At 45.4% G+C, this 15,201-nt stretch overlaps 1 protein-coding gene across 2 annotated transcripts in view; it reads left to right on the top strand.

Annotated features, from left to right (window-relative positions):
• Positions 1 to 13,755, top strand: part of ZFYVE21 (zinc finger FYVE-type containing 21) — a 35,396-nt gene extending 21,641 nt beyond the window's left edge. Inside the window, exons 5-8 of one of the 2 annotated variants that reach the window (XM_060263136.1) lie at positions 1,684 to 1,775; positions 6,439 to 6,492; positions 11,628 to 11,770; positions 12,990 to 13,755. In XM_060263136.1, coding sequence (XP_060119119.1) covers positions 1,684 to 1,775; positions 6,439 to 6,492; positions 11,628 to 11,770; positions 12,990 to 13,025 — 325 coding nt within the window. In that variant the 3' untranslated portion in view covers positions 13,026 to 13,755. The remainder of the gene's footprint in view (positions 1 to 1,683; positions 1,776 to 6,438; positions 6,493 to 11,627; positions 11,771 to 12,989) is intronic. The other variant, XM_060263137.1, reaches the window with a different exon arrangement.
• Positions 13,756 to 15,201: the final 1,446 nt, after the last annotated feature.

Raw genomic sequence — 15,201 nt, 5'->3', positions numbered from 1 at the left:
GTTTGTTTTTTTGACATGTGAACGCAGCCTGGAAGTTTGCCAGCTAGGCAAAGACAGCCTACTAGACTAGCAGTTGACTTGCCCAAGCAGGTTTGGTTTTTAATTCAAGAACTGACAAGCGTTGCAAAGTAGAGAGAATTGTGGTTGTTGAAAACTCTCAATGGCTGGTATTTTGACTCATCAGAAGCTAATCAGGGCACACTCAGTACTTACTGCTCTGATCAAGCCCAGAACTGGCAAACAGCCTTACGATGGGCCGGCTTACGGCGGGGAGTTGTTTGGAAGCAGATGGTTACTGTGTGGAGTTTTGGGGAAAATTGTTCTTGGTAGCAAGTTTACAAAAGCATTGGAAGTGTTTTTTCCTAGGGATTAGGTAGTTGACTTGGGGGGGAGAGAATGACTCATGCTAGGTAGCAGAATTTATCATCGCTGTTTCCAGATGTTTGGGGAACTGATCAGCTTGATATTGGAAGGTTTTCATGCAGCAGGGGTCATCTTAGGCAGAACGCCTGGGCGTTTCTGCTTGAAAGAACAGTTAAGAGCTTGGCTGTATTTCTTAAAGATTTCCATCCAGCTTTAACCAAAGCATTTTGTGCACTGACTATAGGCCTTTTCTCACAGGGGCAGCAAACCCGTGTCTGGACCGGCTGTCCCATCTTGCGCTGCAAACAAGGACTCACATAACTCCCTGCTCTGTTTCCAGTTCAGAATAATTCCCTTTGCTGTAACGTGTAAGGGAAGGGCTTTGACTCAGCAGTAGAGCACCTGCTTGGCACGCAGAATGTCCCAGGTACAGTCCCCGGCTTCTCCAGCTGAAAAGGAGCAGGCAGTAGGTGATGAGAAGGATCTTTGCCTCAAATCCTGGAGAGATGCTGCCAGTCTTATTAGCAGGGGTGGAATTCTAGCAGGAGCTCCTTTGCGTATTAGGCCACACACCCCTGATGTAGCCAATCCTCCAAGAGCTTACAAGGGTCTTTTTTGTAAGCTCTTGGAGGATAGACTACATAAGGGAGGTGTGGCCTAATATGCAAAGGGGCTTCTGCTAGAATTCCACCCCTGCTTAGTAGACAATGCAGACAATACTGACCTTGATGGACCAGTGCTCTAATTCAGTCAAAGGCAGCTTTGTGCGTGCATGTGTACCTTTAAACTGTACAGGTGTGCCTTTAAATGTGTACATTTAAACTGAGAAACAGTGAGTTATGTAAGCCCACCACCTGCAGTGTGAAGCTGTAAGGTCCAGGTATACGCCTGATGCATCATGACTTAGCTCTTTTGTGTGTGTGTTGCATTATTGTTGTAGCACAGGGGTGGCCAAACTTGCTTAATGTAAGAGCCACATAGAATAAATGTCAGATGTTTGAGAGCCACAAGACATGAACATCAGATGTTTGAGGGCAGGGAGGAAGGCAAATAGATGGGGGAGGGAGGAAGAAGTGGAAGGAAAGCAACTTTAAATGCATTCCAGATGGCTTGGGTTGGGGATGTGATTTAAAAAAAAGTTATGCCTTTTCCAAGTCAGCTGACAGGGAGGTGGGGGCTTCAAGAGCCGCACAATATGTCCTGAGCTGCTGTTTGGCCACCCCTATTGTAACGCATTTTCCTTTCAGGTGAGGGTCTTGGTGTTACACGACTCTCAGCCTCAAGTCTGAAAGAAGCCGTGCTCTCTTTTTTTTTACACAGATATCTGTTTCTGGATGGAGACAGCCATTACGAAATTGAAGTTGCACATATTACAACTGTCCAGATCCTTACAGAGGGATTTACTCCTGGAGGTAAACCTTGCAATTTATTTTAGCTGTGAGTTAATTGCTGCGTGTGAAGCAGCTGGCAACGTTTGGAGTTATTCTGGGACATGCGGTGCTTTGAGAATGACTGCTTTAGGAAGCCTGACGCCCTTTTTTTTTTCTGTGTAGAAGTGAGTGACGAATTCTGTAATCTGCTTCAGAGAATAAAATCTCTGTCCAGGCCCTGTGTCCCTCTGTCCCTAGCAGCTCTGGAGCCCTTGGCCAGTAGTCCCTGACCTGCCAAACAACTCTCATCCACCCACATCCTTTCTGCCAATTGTGCATGGCTCTCATCTTCCTTTCACCTTGACTCCCATGGTGTTCCCCTCCATGTCTTCCTAGTTCACTGTTTCCTCGGGGTCCTGCTTTTCAGCTGCCCCCCCCCCTCCTAGTACTCCCCTCTCTATCTATTGGAACCTCTTCCCAGTCTGCAGCCATTCCTTGTGTGAACTGAAAATGACTTCAGATTGACAGTCAATGGAGATCTTGCTGCAGCTGAAACCTGTCGTTTTTGCTTAGCTAAACAAGAAATTATTCTAGTTGTTGGTTCTGCAAAGTTTTAGCAAGAAGGCAACAAATGGTTGGGAAACCTAAAATCTTTATTCAGGGCTTATGGGTTGGGCCTGTTTATCAAGGGAAAACTATCCACTTGGGGCTGTCAAGGGAAAACCATCTACTTGGAGAGCCTGTTTGGTATAGTGGTTAGGAGCATGGGCTCTAATCTGGGAGAACCAGGTTTTATTCAAGGCAGGTCTATATTTATTATGGACAACGATCAGCCAAAATTCACATCTCTTAAAACCTTCTTGCGTTCATAGAGCTCTAAAAATCTATTTTGGCAATTCCAACCATTTGTGCTTTTTAATTGCTTCAGCATAGAACTTTGCTACCAAACAGGTTACAGATTTCTGTGTATCTTCTAAGAGATCTTTCCAGATTATTCAGGTTTGTTTCCCCACTCCTCCACATGCACCTTGGGTCAATCAGTTTTCAAAAAGCTGTTCTCTCAAAAGCAGTTCTCTCAGAGCTCTCTCAGCCCCACCTACCTCACACGGCGTCTGTTCTGGGGAGAGGAAAGGAAGGAGATTAGAAGCCACTCTGAGACTCCAAGTGAAGGGCAGGATATAAATCCAGCTCCTCCTGCTTCTTTGCGTTCCCCTTAATTGGCTAATTGTGAAAGGTTCCGGCCCCTCTGCGGACCAGGGAAAGTTGTTTTTATTGTCCTCTTCTGGTGTGTTTTACAAGCCCAGAGACACTTATCTCTTTTTCCACCTCACATTCGTCATTTGTAAGAGCTCTTTCAGCATGCATTTCCCCACTTTATGACAGGAGCGCAGTGAGTAGCCTGTAAAATGCTTGCGATGTCAATAAAGTCTGTAAAAGTTCTACAAGTGTCTTTGCGTGAGTTGGCCACATCTGGAAACAGCGCTTTAAAGACTGAGCTAAGCTGCTGGGCCTCTAGAACAGTGGTTCTGAAAGAAATAGTCTATCAACTGTTTGACACCTTCCATGTTCAGCCTTGCAGATAAGTTCACAGACTACTAGCCTACAAATAATGTCTGTTGTTAACTTACTAAAAGATTTTTGTTTTGTTTACATCGATGTAGTTTGAAAAGAACTTGATGAAAAATCATGGCTACAGTTGCATGGGAGCCTTCCAGGGCATGTTTCTCTGCGATGCTGACAGATTAAGGACTGTTTCTTAAATGTGACGGGCTTTGTAGGGCTCTTACCTCCCCATTCTCCCATCAGTGTGAACCAGGGGTTTGCTGAAGCTTGAGTCCAAATTTGTTTTCCTTGTAAGGATTCAGCCAAAGTATGTATGATGGAATAAACAGTTGCTGAAAATAAGTGCCCTTTTTACTCTCTAGATATCCAGAACCTTGTATACGCCCTCCAATTCAGTAGACAAGCAGTTTCCCAGATGTTTTCCATCAATGCAGCTGCAGCCTTCGCTGCAAAAATCAAATAGCGAAATTAGTGGTTGCTTCACACCTTTGTCTCCTCTTCAGGACAAACAAAAGAGGTGATAAGATCTCCTTGGAAGACAAAGCCCACAGCAGTCAAGGGAATCCTTACCTTATTTACTGGGGTTTTTTTATCATCTGAGAGCCCCATGGCGCAGAGTGGTAATGCTGCAGTACTGCAGTCGGAGCCCTCTACTCCTGACCTGAGTTCAATTCCAGCGGAAGCTGGTTCAGGTAGCTGGCTTGAGGTTGACTCAGCCTTCCATCCTTCCGAGGTCGGTCAAATGAGTACCCAGCTTGCTGGGGGGGAAGTGTAATGACCGGGGAAGGCAATGGCAAACCACCCCTTAAAAAGGTCTGCTGTGAAAACGTGAAAGCAGCATCACCCCAGAGTCGAAAACGACTGGTGCTTGCACAGGGGACCTTTCCTTTTTCATCTGTATCATACGATCTTTTCAAAACAAAGTAGATGTTTTCTGGCATAGAAGCACTGGTTCAATAATTGGTTTGGAATTGAAGCAAGTCTAAACATATTTCTTTTTTAAAAAAAAAACCCATTGAAGGACTAACCTTATGGCAGGAAACGTGTTGCATGTTTGGAGATCCATGAGAGAGAAGCCACAAGGCTCCATGCTGACAAAACTCTTCTTCAATCTCTGATGTACAAAATCCAAGTCTTTGTAATAAAGTTTTCCTGACAAATAACAATGTATTTTCCAGTTCTTTCACTTGCATATCAGTTCACATGGTTATGTAAGCCACTGGACCATGCAGTCTTATAAAACAACAGGAAAAGTGGTATTCAGGTCCTGTTTTGCTGACTGCTAATTTCAGACATCCCCCAACATAAGCCCTCTACAGCTTTCATATACTGTTGCTGTGCATATAAATAGGGGACATGGAATACATATACTCTGAAACCCTTGGCACGAGGACCCGGTGGAGTTGCCATTGAAGATTGTGGATTGCATCCTGTATCTGACTGTATGGTCCAGTGCCTTTCATATCTACGTGCAACTGATTTGCAAGTGAAAGAACCGAAAATTTGTCAGGAAAATTGTATTATTATAAAGACTATTGGGTTTTGTACATCCGAGATTCAAGAGATGTTTTGTCAGCACGGAGTCTTGTGGCTAATCTCTCATTCTCCTGTCCCTGTGACTCTTTGGGGACTGCAAAGTTAGGGGATCCAAGCAGGGATATTGGCTGGTCTGGATAAAAATGTCCTGTCCCTTTAATAGAGTCTGAACATACGGAAATAGGTAGGTGAAGGAAGTAAATAACAACCTATTAAGCCTGTATTAAAGGAACAGGACACTTTTCTTCAAGCCAGTTGGCAACACAAGCACCAGGTCTTGCACATCTGGGAGGATTTCAATTTGCCGGTGGTGACCAGGTGATTTTTTAAAAAAAAAAATCACAAACCTCTCAGTGTTGGTTATGTATAGCTGCAGCTGTCTAGCTCATAGGCTGTTCCCAATGTTGTGACTCTAGGAAGGGAATCTTGTATCTGTTCATGGACTAACATAATGGTAACTATCTAGACCAGGGGTGGCCAGACTTGCTTAACGTAAGAGCCACATAGAATAAACGGCAGATGTTTGAGAGCCACAAGACATGAAGGTCAGATGTTTTGAGAGCTGGAAGGAAGGTGAGCATGCAAATGGATGGAGGAGGGAAGAGGGAGGATGGAGAGGTGGAAAGAAAGCAGCTTTAACTTTAAATGCATTCTCCAAGGTGTCAGCCAAGTTGGCTTGGAGAAGTGCTGTAAAGAAAAAAATGCCTTCTCCAAGCCAGCTGATGGAATGGTGGGGGTTTTGAGAGCCACACAATATGTGTGAAAAAGTCACATGTGGCTCTTGAGCTGAAGTTTGTCCACCCCTGATCTAGATGCAGCAAATAAGAATGGTCAGCTGCTTTTAGCAAACTCTAAATGGTAAATTTAGCCTGCTTCAGTGGGGAGGGCGGGATATAAATCAAATAAATAAATGTACGTAAGCCTCATTTATGAGGTCTCTGAATGAGGGCAGTTACCATTTATTTTATTTAAAGTAACCATTGGCCATGCTACCATAAAATATGTCCATGTTCTGAAAAAATGCAGCCTTTGTGGGAGGCTTAGACTCTTTGAGCCAGTTTGGTGTAGTGGTTAAGTGCATGGAGAACCGGGTTTGATTCCCCACTCCTCCACTTGCAGCTGCTGGAATGGCCTTGGGTCAGCCATAGCTTTCACAGAAGTTGTCCTTAAAAGGGCAGCTTCTGGGAGAACTTTCTCAGCCCCGCCTACCTCACAGGGTGTCTGTTGTGGGGGAAGAAGATAAAGGAGATTGTGAGCCGCTCTGAGACTCTGATTCAGAGAGAAAGGCGGGGTAAAAATATACGATCTTCTTTGGTACCAGAGTGTTTGCGCTATGGCCAGGCTGTACTTAAAACTGAAGCAGTGGACCAAGGGCAAGAGTGGCTAAAATTGGGAGTTTGAAGCTACCATTTCTCTCGCTGAAATTTCATTGTGTTCATGAATATCGCTGACCTGTAGCTTGCTGTATAATTTCTGCCCACCAACTTAACTCCTGTCCGTAACCTAGCCCTGCGATATTTCTATGGCTGTAAACTGAACCTTCATTTCTTCTTCGTTTCTCTTGATTGCTCTTTCTCCCCGTTGCTTTCCTGCCTCCTTGACGTAGAAAAAGACATTCACACTTACACCAGCCTCTGGGAAAGCGAACACATTACGGAAGGTCAGCACTCAAGCTCCGTTCTCCTAAGCATGCTTTGTATAGCTCCTGTTCCATGCATGTTGCTTCCTGCAGAAAATTACCTGGGGCGAGGCAGTTTGCATAGTGATTAGCTTTGTGTCCCTTGAGTTTTCTGTGACCTTGCTAGAGAGAGACTGGGCTCACTTTTATATTTAATTTGAACCTGACAATGCTCCACTTCAGCTAGCAACCAGCAAACTTCTCTCCCTTTCCTTTGGCACGAGGAAGGTCAGCCTGATCAGAGAGGACCCATCTGAGGAAGTAAAGGGGTGTGGCCTGGGATGGATGAAGGTGGGGCACAAAGAGTGAGCACATGAAGCTGCCTTAGCCTGAAGAAGCCGGGTTAGAACGGATAAAAGGAAGTACTTCTTCACCCAAAGGGTGATTAACACATGGGATTCACTGCCACAGTAGGTGGTGGCAGCTACAAGCATAGAGAGCTTCAAGAGGGGATTGGATAAGCATATGGAGCAGAGGTCCATCAGTGGCTATTAGCCACAGGGCACTGTTGGAACTCTCTGTCTGGGGCAGTGATGCTCTGTATTCTTGGTGCTGGGGAGGGCAACATTGGGAGGGCTTCTAGTGTTCTGGCCCCACTGATGGACCTCCTGATGGCTCCTGGGCTTTTTGACCACTGTGTGACACAGAGTGTTGGACTGGATGGGCCATTGGCCTAATTCAACATGGCTTCTCTTATGTTCTTATGTCTGTTGGTCCATTATGGTCAATATTACCGACTAAGACTGCTGGCTGTGGCTCTCCAAGGTCACAGGCAAAGGTCTTTCACATCATCTGCTGTCAGATCCTTTACCTAGTGATGCTGGGGTTTAACCTGGCACCTTCTGCATGCCATGGAGATGCTCTATCACTGAACCACAGCTCCTTCTCTACAGAAGGAGTGGGCAGTCTTTCTGGACCTCTTTAGATTGGTTTAACAGAAGCACCGTATGGGTCAAGAATTTCAGTCATCTTTGTTGTTGTTGCTTTGTGTTGTTGTGTATTTGCGTGTGTACTTGGAAGTCATGTTGACTCTGGTGACTGACCCCTACTGAGGCCCTGGAGGATGTTCAGAGAGGTGGCTGAATAGAGCCTGCTCCTGTCCTCCTGACTGGGTGTTCCAAGGAGGCTTCCCATCCAAGTACTAACTACCGTAGCTTCCAAAATCTGATGAGGTCAGGCTTCCCTGGGCTACCCAGGTCAGGGCAGTTTCCCCTAAGCAGCCTCCCCATTCTCAAGTGTTCATCCAAAGCGGAGTCTCCATGTGCCTGTAGAAAAGATTAAATTTCTGATTTGTTGTGAAAGTGGACTGTGTAGCTTGCCAGAGAAGTTTGTCTTCTGCTTGGATAAGAATAAAATTCTACCAGTCTGTGTTTGCAAATGATGAGGGGAGGGGGCTATAGATCAGTGGTACAGCACGTTCCGGGCATGCAGAAGGTCCCAGGTTCAATCCTCGGCATCTCCAGCTGAAAGGACTGGGTAGTACCATGATGTGAAAAAACCCCGGAGAGCCGCTGCCAGTCTGAGCAGACAGCACTGACCTTGATGACCAGTGGTCTGATGCAGTATAAGCAGCTTTATGTGACGTTGAGTGGTGGCATGGAGTAAAGTGAAAGATTCAGGGGAAGGCTGGGTTGAATTCCATAGATGTGTTCTGCTAGCGGGGAGTCTTTCCTTTAGGGCAAGAGGCCTTCCCACGATGTGAGGCACTCCTCCATCTGTTGTAAGAGGCCATACAGAAGATACTAGTGCTAGTAGCTGCCAATTTTCTACATTCAGTCTTGGCTCACTCAAATTAGAGGAAGCTGGCGTGCATGATCAAGGCAGCGGCAGACCATGGACCTTGGAGACCTCTAGGACATTAGGGCTTGAGGCTGGGTTAGAGATAAGAGAAGCACTGTATGTGGAAATGAGCAGGGCTTTTTTTGTAGCAGTAACTCCTTTGCATACTAGGCCACACCCCGCTGATGTAGCCAATTCTCCAAAAGCTTACAGGGCTCTTCATTCAGGTCCTACTGTAAGCACCGGGAGGATTGGCTGTATCAGAGGCGTGTGCCCTAGTATGCAAAGGAGTTCCTGCTACAAAAAAAGCTCTGGAAATGAGTATATGGTAGGAAGCTGTCTGGCTGGAGTCAGGTGGGGAAAGACAACCAAGGATGTGTAAAATACCCCAACGGGGGTGCCAGTGAGATTAGAGTTACAAAAGGGGGCTAGAGCAGTATTATCGAAGGGTTACAAAATGGGGGTTCTAGCACCTCGCACTTTCACAAAGTAGAACTTCCATGGTTCCATCTAAATGATTACAGTTAGTTTCAGAGGGTAACTATGTTAGCCTGCAGTAGAGCAGCTGGATTTCCATTCTAGTAGCACCTCAGAATCCAACAAGATTTTTGTGGTATAAGCTTTCGAGAGTCAAAGGTCACTTTAAGATGATTAAAATGAGTAGCATAAATTTTGCAGTTCAGAGAGTTGGGACAGTGATGCTCTGTTTTCTTGGCGCTTGGGGGGCAACTGGGAGGGCTTCTGGAGTTCTGGCCCTGCTGGTGGACCTCCTGATGGCACCTGGGTTTTTTGGTCACTGTGTGACAGTGTTGGACTGGATGGGCCATTGGCCTGATGCAGCATGGCTTCTTTTATGTTCTTAAAGCTGTGGGCCTCATTATCCAACCCATATTTCATGGTGCTCAGTAGCTTGTGGCTGCTCCTCTCCAGAATTGGCGTAGAGCAGTTGTGAAGGTTGACTAGGCTCCAGGAGAGCTGGCTGAGATCCCAAGGCCATCATGAAAGTCACTGGGCAACCTCGAGCCAGTAGATTTCCTCCTTGCAGGTTGTGAGGAGAAAATGAGGAAGAGAAGAGCCGTGCGTGCCACTCTCAAAGGAATGCAAATACTGCAGGGAGCTGGGTGTGGAAGTGGGATGATAGATAAATAACCGGAAGGCCCTAGAGCCAGGAGAAAATTGTTGACATGTGCCAGGCATGTAGTAAATTAACTTTTATTCACACCTGAGAAGCTGGCTCTGGCAGGTTTGTAGTTTGAGAAATGCTATCAGAAAGCAGCAGAGCTTCACGGCAGGGTATTGAGAAGTGAAAGAAACCATGACCTTGGGTCATCTTGTTGATGTGGCCTTCACAAATGCAGCCAGCCCTGTGTCAGGTAGTTGCAAGAGAGACTGGGAAGCATTATGCAACTCCAGCTTTCAGGAGCTCTCACCAGGCCAAACTCTGCAAACGTTTTCTCCTTGCTAAGCAAACCAGACAGTGGGAAATGCCATCTGCTCTTTCCTCCCCGCCCGTTGGTCTTTCTGGTTCAGTGTGCCTTGCGTAATCTGCCCTTCCCCTGCTTTTGCTTGCTGTCAGATGAGGCCTTCATATTCAGCAACAGGCAAACCGAGGAAGGCCTTGGGACTGTCAGTGTTCCCAGCACCACCCACTTGGAAGATGATAAAATTCATTCAAATGTTTTCTGTTTGAATTAATCAGTTGATAAAGCCGCCTGTAAGCCGCCCTGAGCCTGCCTCGGTGGGGAGGGCGGGGTATAAATAAAATTTTATTATTATTAAAGACAAAAAAGAAAGATGCAGCGCTTATCTATCTTCTGGGGCTGGATCTCTGCATGGTGGTTCTTCTGAGACTGGTGTCCTGTAAACGATCTGCGGCCATAGTCTTGGCCCACAGAATGTGATGTTCGGTGGTAGCATCCAACAGGTGCAGTTTATTCTTGGGTCTCATCTTTCAGTTCCAGCCTGTTCCCACACCCTGGGAACTTCAGGTGGGAGCTTCAGCCCCACACCCTGGGAACTCGGAACTAGGGATGGGCACAAACTGGTTCACAAACCAGAATTCGGGCTGAACTTGGGCTGATTCGGATCCCGGGAGCCAATGTTCAGGGAAGGGTACATTCCCCGAATATTTGCCAGACTTTTGGCTGGTTCAGTTCAGCTGTACGGAGCTGGCCATTTAACCCTTCAGATTTGCTCCCTTCTGCCTCGAAGGGGGTGAGTAAAATGGAAGTGTTAAATGAAGCCCCTCCCTGTGTGATCCCCACCCTTTCCAGGGTGAGTTGAGAGAAAGAGAATCAAACTTTTCAGTTTGGGCCTGCTGAGTTCGGGGGCTGCTCCAAACCGAACCGCCTTTTTTAGGGTCGTGTCCGTCCCTACTCAGAACTCTGAAAACGAAGTGTCTAATGATTGTATATTGGACAATTCGCGTAATTCATTGCATATTATGTGTTGTTTTGGGAAAACTGTCACTTGCACAGCAGTTCACAGTTCCTAAGGCCTCCATTTCTTATTGAAACAGCACTGCCTTTGGAATGAGAGATTCAACAGTGTAGATCTGGTTTACTTGGTCTGACAGAGTGCCTTCTTGCAATTCACTGCCACTTGCAGAGTGTTTTTTTAAGGACTTCAAATCTGCAAGATTCTGAATTTCACATTTCTGGTCTGGGGGCAGGTGCAGGGGGGGCAGTTTGAGAATGCCACAGTTGTTTTGAACCAGAGGTCTGGTCGAGGCCTCTGAAGGACAGTAGGATAGGACTGTTTGCATGGCGCCTTTCCCCAATCAGTCCTTAGGGAGCCCAGCTCCTCCTAATGTCTCAACTCTTGCGGAAAATGTCACACTTAGTATGGAATTAGGCATTTTGTTATTACTGTGGAATAGAGTGGTGGTGTTTCCAAACCACAAACAGGTGTAAGGGCCCTAGATTCCAAGCACAAATAAGAAAAATTGAGATATATAGTGTGTAATTTTTTTCACTACATACTTTCCCCAGTGTGTTTTCATGGGGGTATGAGAATGCAAGATATGTTTTCTGTAGGGCATGAAGTCCATTGCCTACAGGTAGAAAGTGGCTAGAGCTGGGAGATCAGATAGCATCCTTGCTTGAGTGTGGTTTTCTCCATAACCACTACTCAACCTCACTCTATCTGCCAGGTTAATAAAACATCCAGTGTCCCATGATTATCTTACTGACAGAGGTTGGGAAGGAAGTGTTGGGGCTCACCTAGAAATTATGATAAAGATCTTGGAATCCTCTCATAGAGCGTGGACACTAAACTTGGTGGTGAGTGTTCCAGCAAAACCATTAAGCCCTTTTATTTTCATTACATTTCTCCCGTAGGAGGCAATACTCGTGCTATAGGTATGCTCCTTCAGTACAAGGCGCCGGGATCAGAGGAACTCAAACAGTTGAAATTCACTGCTGGAGAAGACTTCAACTCTAACAAGAAACTATCAGCAACCTGGCTGGCAGCCATGCACAAGGTAAACTAGGTGAAACTAAAACTAAAGTCCCCACGTCTGAATACAAATAGAATAATTCCTTCTTGCAGTTAACTTCCATGGGCCAAGCTAGACAGTACTGTGTCCCCTTCCCTCCCCCTGAGACTGCCACAAGGACCCAGTTCCTGGAGACTACAGCGTGGGTGGATGAAAGACTCCCCCCCCCAATGTTTTCAGATGGCTCAAGGTCCCTGTGGTGGACATGGTATCATATGGTTCGGCCCCCAGTTGTCCAAGTAGCAAGATGAGCAAAGAGAAAATGGCAGGAAATTAACTCCCTTACTTGAGAGCTCAGGGTTGGGTGGGTATAGTGTATGCCAGAGGTGTTAAACATGCAGTTTGGGGCCGAATCAGGCCCCTGGAGGGCTCCTACCAGCCCCCCCGAGCAACTGGCTGTCACCTGCTTCCTTCTCCCTATATCTTGCTTCCTTCTACAAAACAGCTTGCTTAGCAAGGCATGCTCAATTGCACAGGAGCTACAGAGCAAAAGCTCTATCTTATCCATTGGTTGAGGCTCCTCCCTTGGGGAGGAAGGGGAGAGTAATAGCTTGCTTTGCCAGGTTCTCTGAATTGCACAGCAGAGCTGAGCCTCTCTTCTTCCTATTGGCTGAAGCTCTTCTCCCCCCACCCCTCCCGTCCCCTGGGGAAGGAAGGAAAGAGCCAGAGCTTCCTTTACCCAGCTTCCTGGATCCCATGGGAGAAATACAAAGAAAGCATCTTTAAGACCAATGAGTGCTAACGTTTTAAGTTTTTAAAAAATATATATTTGTGTTTGTGTTCTTTATAAAATGTATATCTCTGCTACCTTATCTTAAATAGGTACACACATGGCCTGGCCCAACAAGGTCTCATTTATGTCAGATACAGCCCTCATAACAAATGAGTTTGACATCCCTGGTACTGTATGCACTTTAGTTTTTGGGGTACCAGGAATATAGCCACAAATCACGATTGTTTTTGTCTAAGGTCAAACTATTCTAGCAATGCTTGCCAATAATAGGCTTGCCTTGAAGACATCCCGATTGCTTTCATTCCTTAGCAGATTTAGCGCATCGAGGATATAAGAAATGCTCAGTGTAATCAGAAATTCGGGGGGGGGGGAGTTTTGCCTTTGAAGCATTCTTAAAGCACCACCATCACTCAATGAACTGCATTTTCTTTTTCTCTCCATCCCCCCCCCCCTCCTTTTTTGGTCTTGCAGGCGGCAAAACTTCTTTATGAGTCTCGGGACCAATAACAACTTTCAATTTGAGGGGGGAAAAGATGAGCTCTCAGAATAAACATCTCACTTCTCGCTAGTTCACATGGTAATAAACACTTGGCAATAGAGGGAACCACTCTGCCCTGTTCTTACCTGTTAAATGTGGTTCATTAATGTGAGCCCTGGCCAATAACAATGTGAGTATTCGACCCATAAGTATTCACTTATTTAGTGTGCAATATGTATACAGTTCATTAATGCTTTAAAATATAGCCTTGCCTCGATGACTTTATATTTTGTTAAAATCGTGTCTGCACTTAATATGTATAATGAAGTGTGACCTGCACTACTGCTAAATGTATAGCACAACTTTTGTAGTACATATTATGTATACTGTATAATTCATTATAAAAAGGAAACACACTCATGTGTTGATGCTCCCAAGAATAGCTTTTCAGGTGTGTAGATCTCAGGTTTCTCTCCCCCCCCCCCCCCATCCAAATGATCTATGAAATCTTGCCTTAGGTTGTCCTTTTATAGAAGCCACTCTTTCTTGTGGTGGGGGATTTGTATCATATTAAACACTTCTCTTGTTAAAAAAAAAAAAAGATTTAACCAAATGCCACAAATTGTCCTGTGAAAGTTGACCTTTTTGAATGAAGCTTCCAGCAAGACTGATTTTTTTGAAGTTTTATATTCATGCTTTTTGTGGTAATTCTAGGTTTGGCTAATAAAACCTGATTAAATAACTATTTAAAGTTGTGAATGCTAAGCGTGTTTAATCACCCAACTGGAGCTGCCGTTAGGTTTCACACTGAGTGCTAATCAACAGCTTCGACTCTGAAAGCTAAAAGCAGTAGTTACCCTTATGCAGGTACTATATATGTTGGATAAACGTATAGAGCAGAGGTCCATCAGTGGCTATTAGCCACAGCGTATTGTTGGAACTCTGTCTGGGGCAATGATGCTCTGTATTCTTGGTGCTGGGGGGGGGGGGCAAACAGGGTGAAGGCTTCTAGTGTCCTGGCCCCACTGATGGACCTCCTGATGTGTGACAGTGAGTGTTGGACTGGATGGGCAATTTGCCTGATCCAACATGGCTTCTCTTATGTTATACTTTATTTGATTTATATCCCACCCTCCCCGTGAGGCAGGCTCAGGGTGCCTCACAGCATAAAACCACAACAAACAATTAAAATCCATACAGTATTATAAAATACTGTTACATCACGTAATGCACTATGTTCCGAACATATTACATTCCCCAGACACTTTCTACTGAGCAATGCATCTTGCACTGTGCCACTCTGTTGAAGATTGTGCTCACACCCAAGTTTCAAGTTTAGAAGAGATGACTAAGAGGGGACAGGATAGAGGTCTGTAAATTTATGTTCGGGATAAACAGGATTGACAACTTTTCTCCCTCTCCCAAAATACGAGCATTTGAGAGCTTTCAATGAAACTGAACGGCACTAAATTCAGAACAAATAAAAGGATTTTTTTTTACACGGCAAGTGATTACAATGCGGAATTTGCTGCCAGAGGATGCAGAGAGGGCCACAAAAGGGAATTAGATTCAGAGAGGATATATCAGTGCCTGCTAGCCATGGTGACAGAAGGGAACTGAACCTCCACATTCAGAGGCAGTCGACCTCTGAATCCCAGAGCCAGGAAGCAACATCAGGGGAAGGCCTCAGCCTCTATGTCCTGTTGTTGGACATCCAGAGGAACTGATTGGCCACTTTATGAGACAGGATGCTGGACTGGGTGGGCCAATCCAGTAGGGTCTCACTGTGGTCACAGTAGGCTACTTATTATCTTGGAAATCTTCCAAGGACCATCATCTTCCAGGGAATCTCACCCTTCTTTTAAAGACAGGAAGAATTTTGCTGCTTTAAAGTTTCAAACTCTCCCTCTTCAAATGGCCCCCAACAGTGCTTGATATCACAGAACTTCTGAAGAATTTTAGCAAGTTGACCTCTAAGGAAACACAGTGTAAATCTGCAAAATACACTTTCCCAGGCTCACTTCTGCAAACGCTCTCTTGCAAAGAATTTAAAAACACACACACGCAAGCGCCACCATACCATAGCAGTAGTTTATTGTGCACACTGGATAAGCAGTGTATCATAGGCTCACATTCATTTAGCAAATATTCTTTTACAATAATACCCTTTTTTCACTTCTCGTCACCACAATATATACAATTAAT

Source organism: Heteronotia binoei, chromosome 21 (genome assembly GCF_032191835.1).
Source record: "Heteronotia binoei isolate CCM8104 ecotype False Entrance Well chromosome 21, APGP_CSIRO_Hbin_v1, whole genome shotgun sequence".
NCBI lineage: Eukaryota > Metazoa > Chordata > Lepidosauria > Squamata > Gekkonidae > Heteronotia > Heteronotia binoei.
Note: the sequence above shows the minus strand (reverse complement) of the source record. Positions and strands in the feature narration are given on the sequence as shown.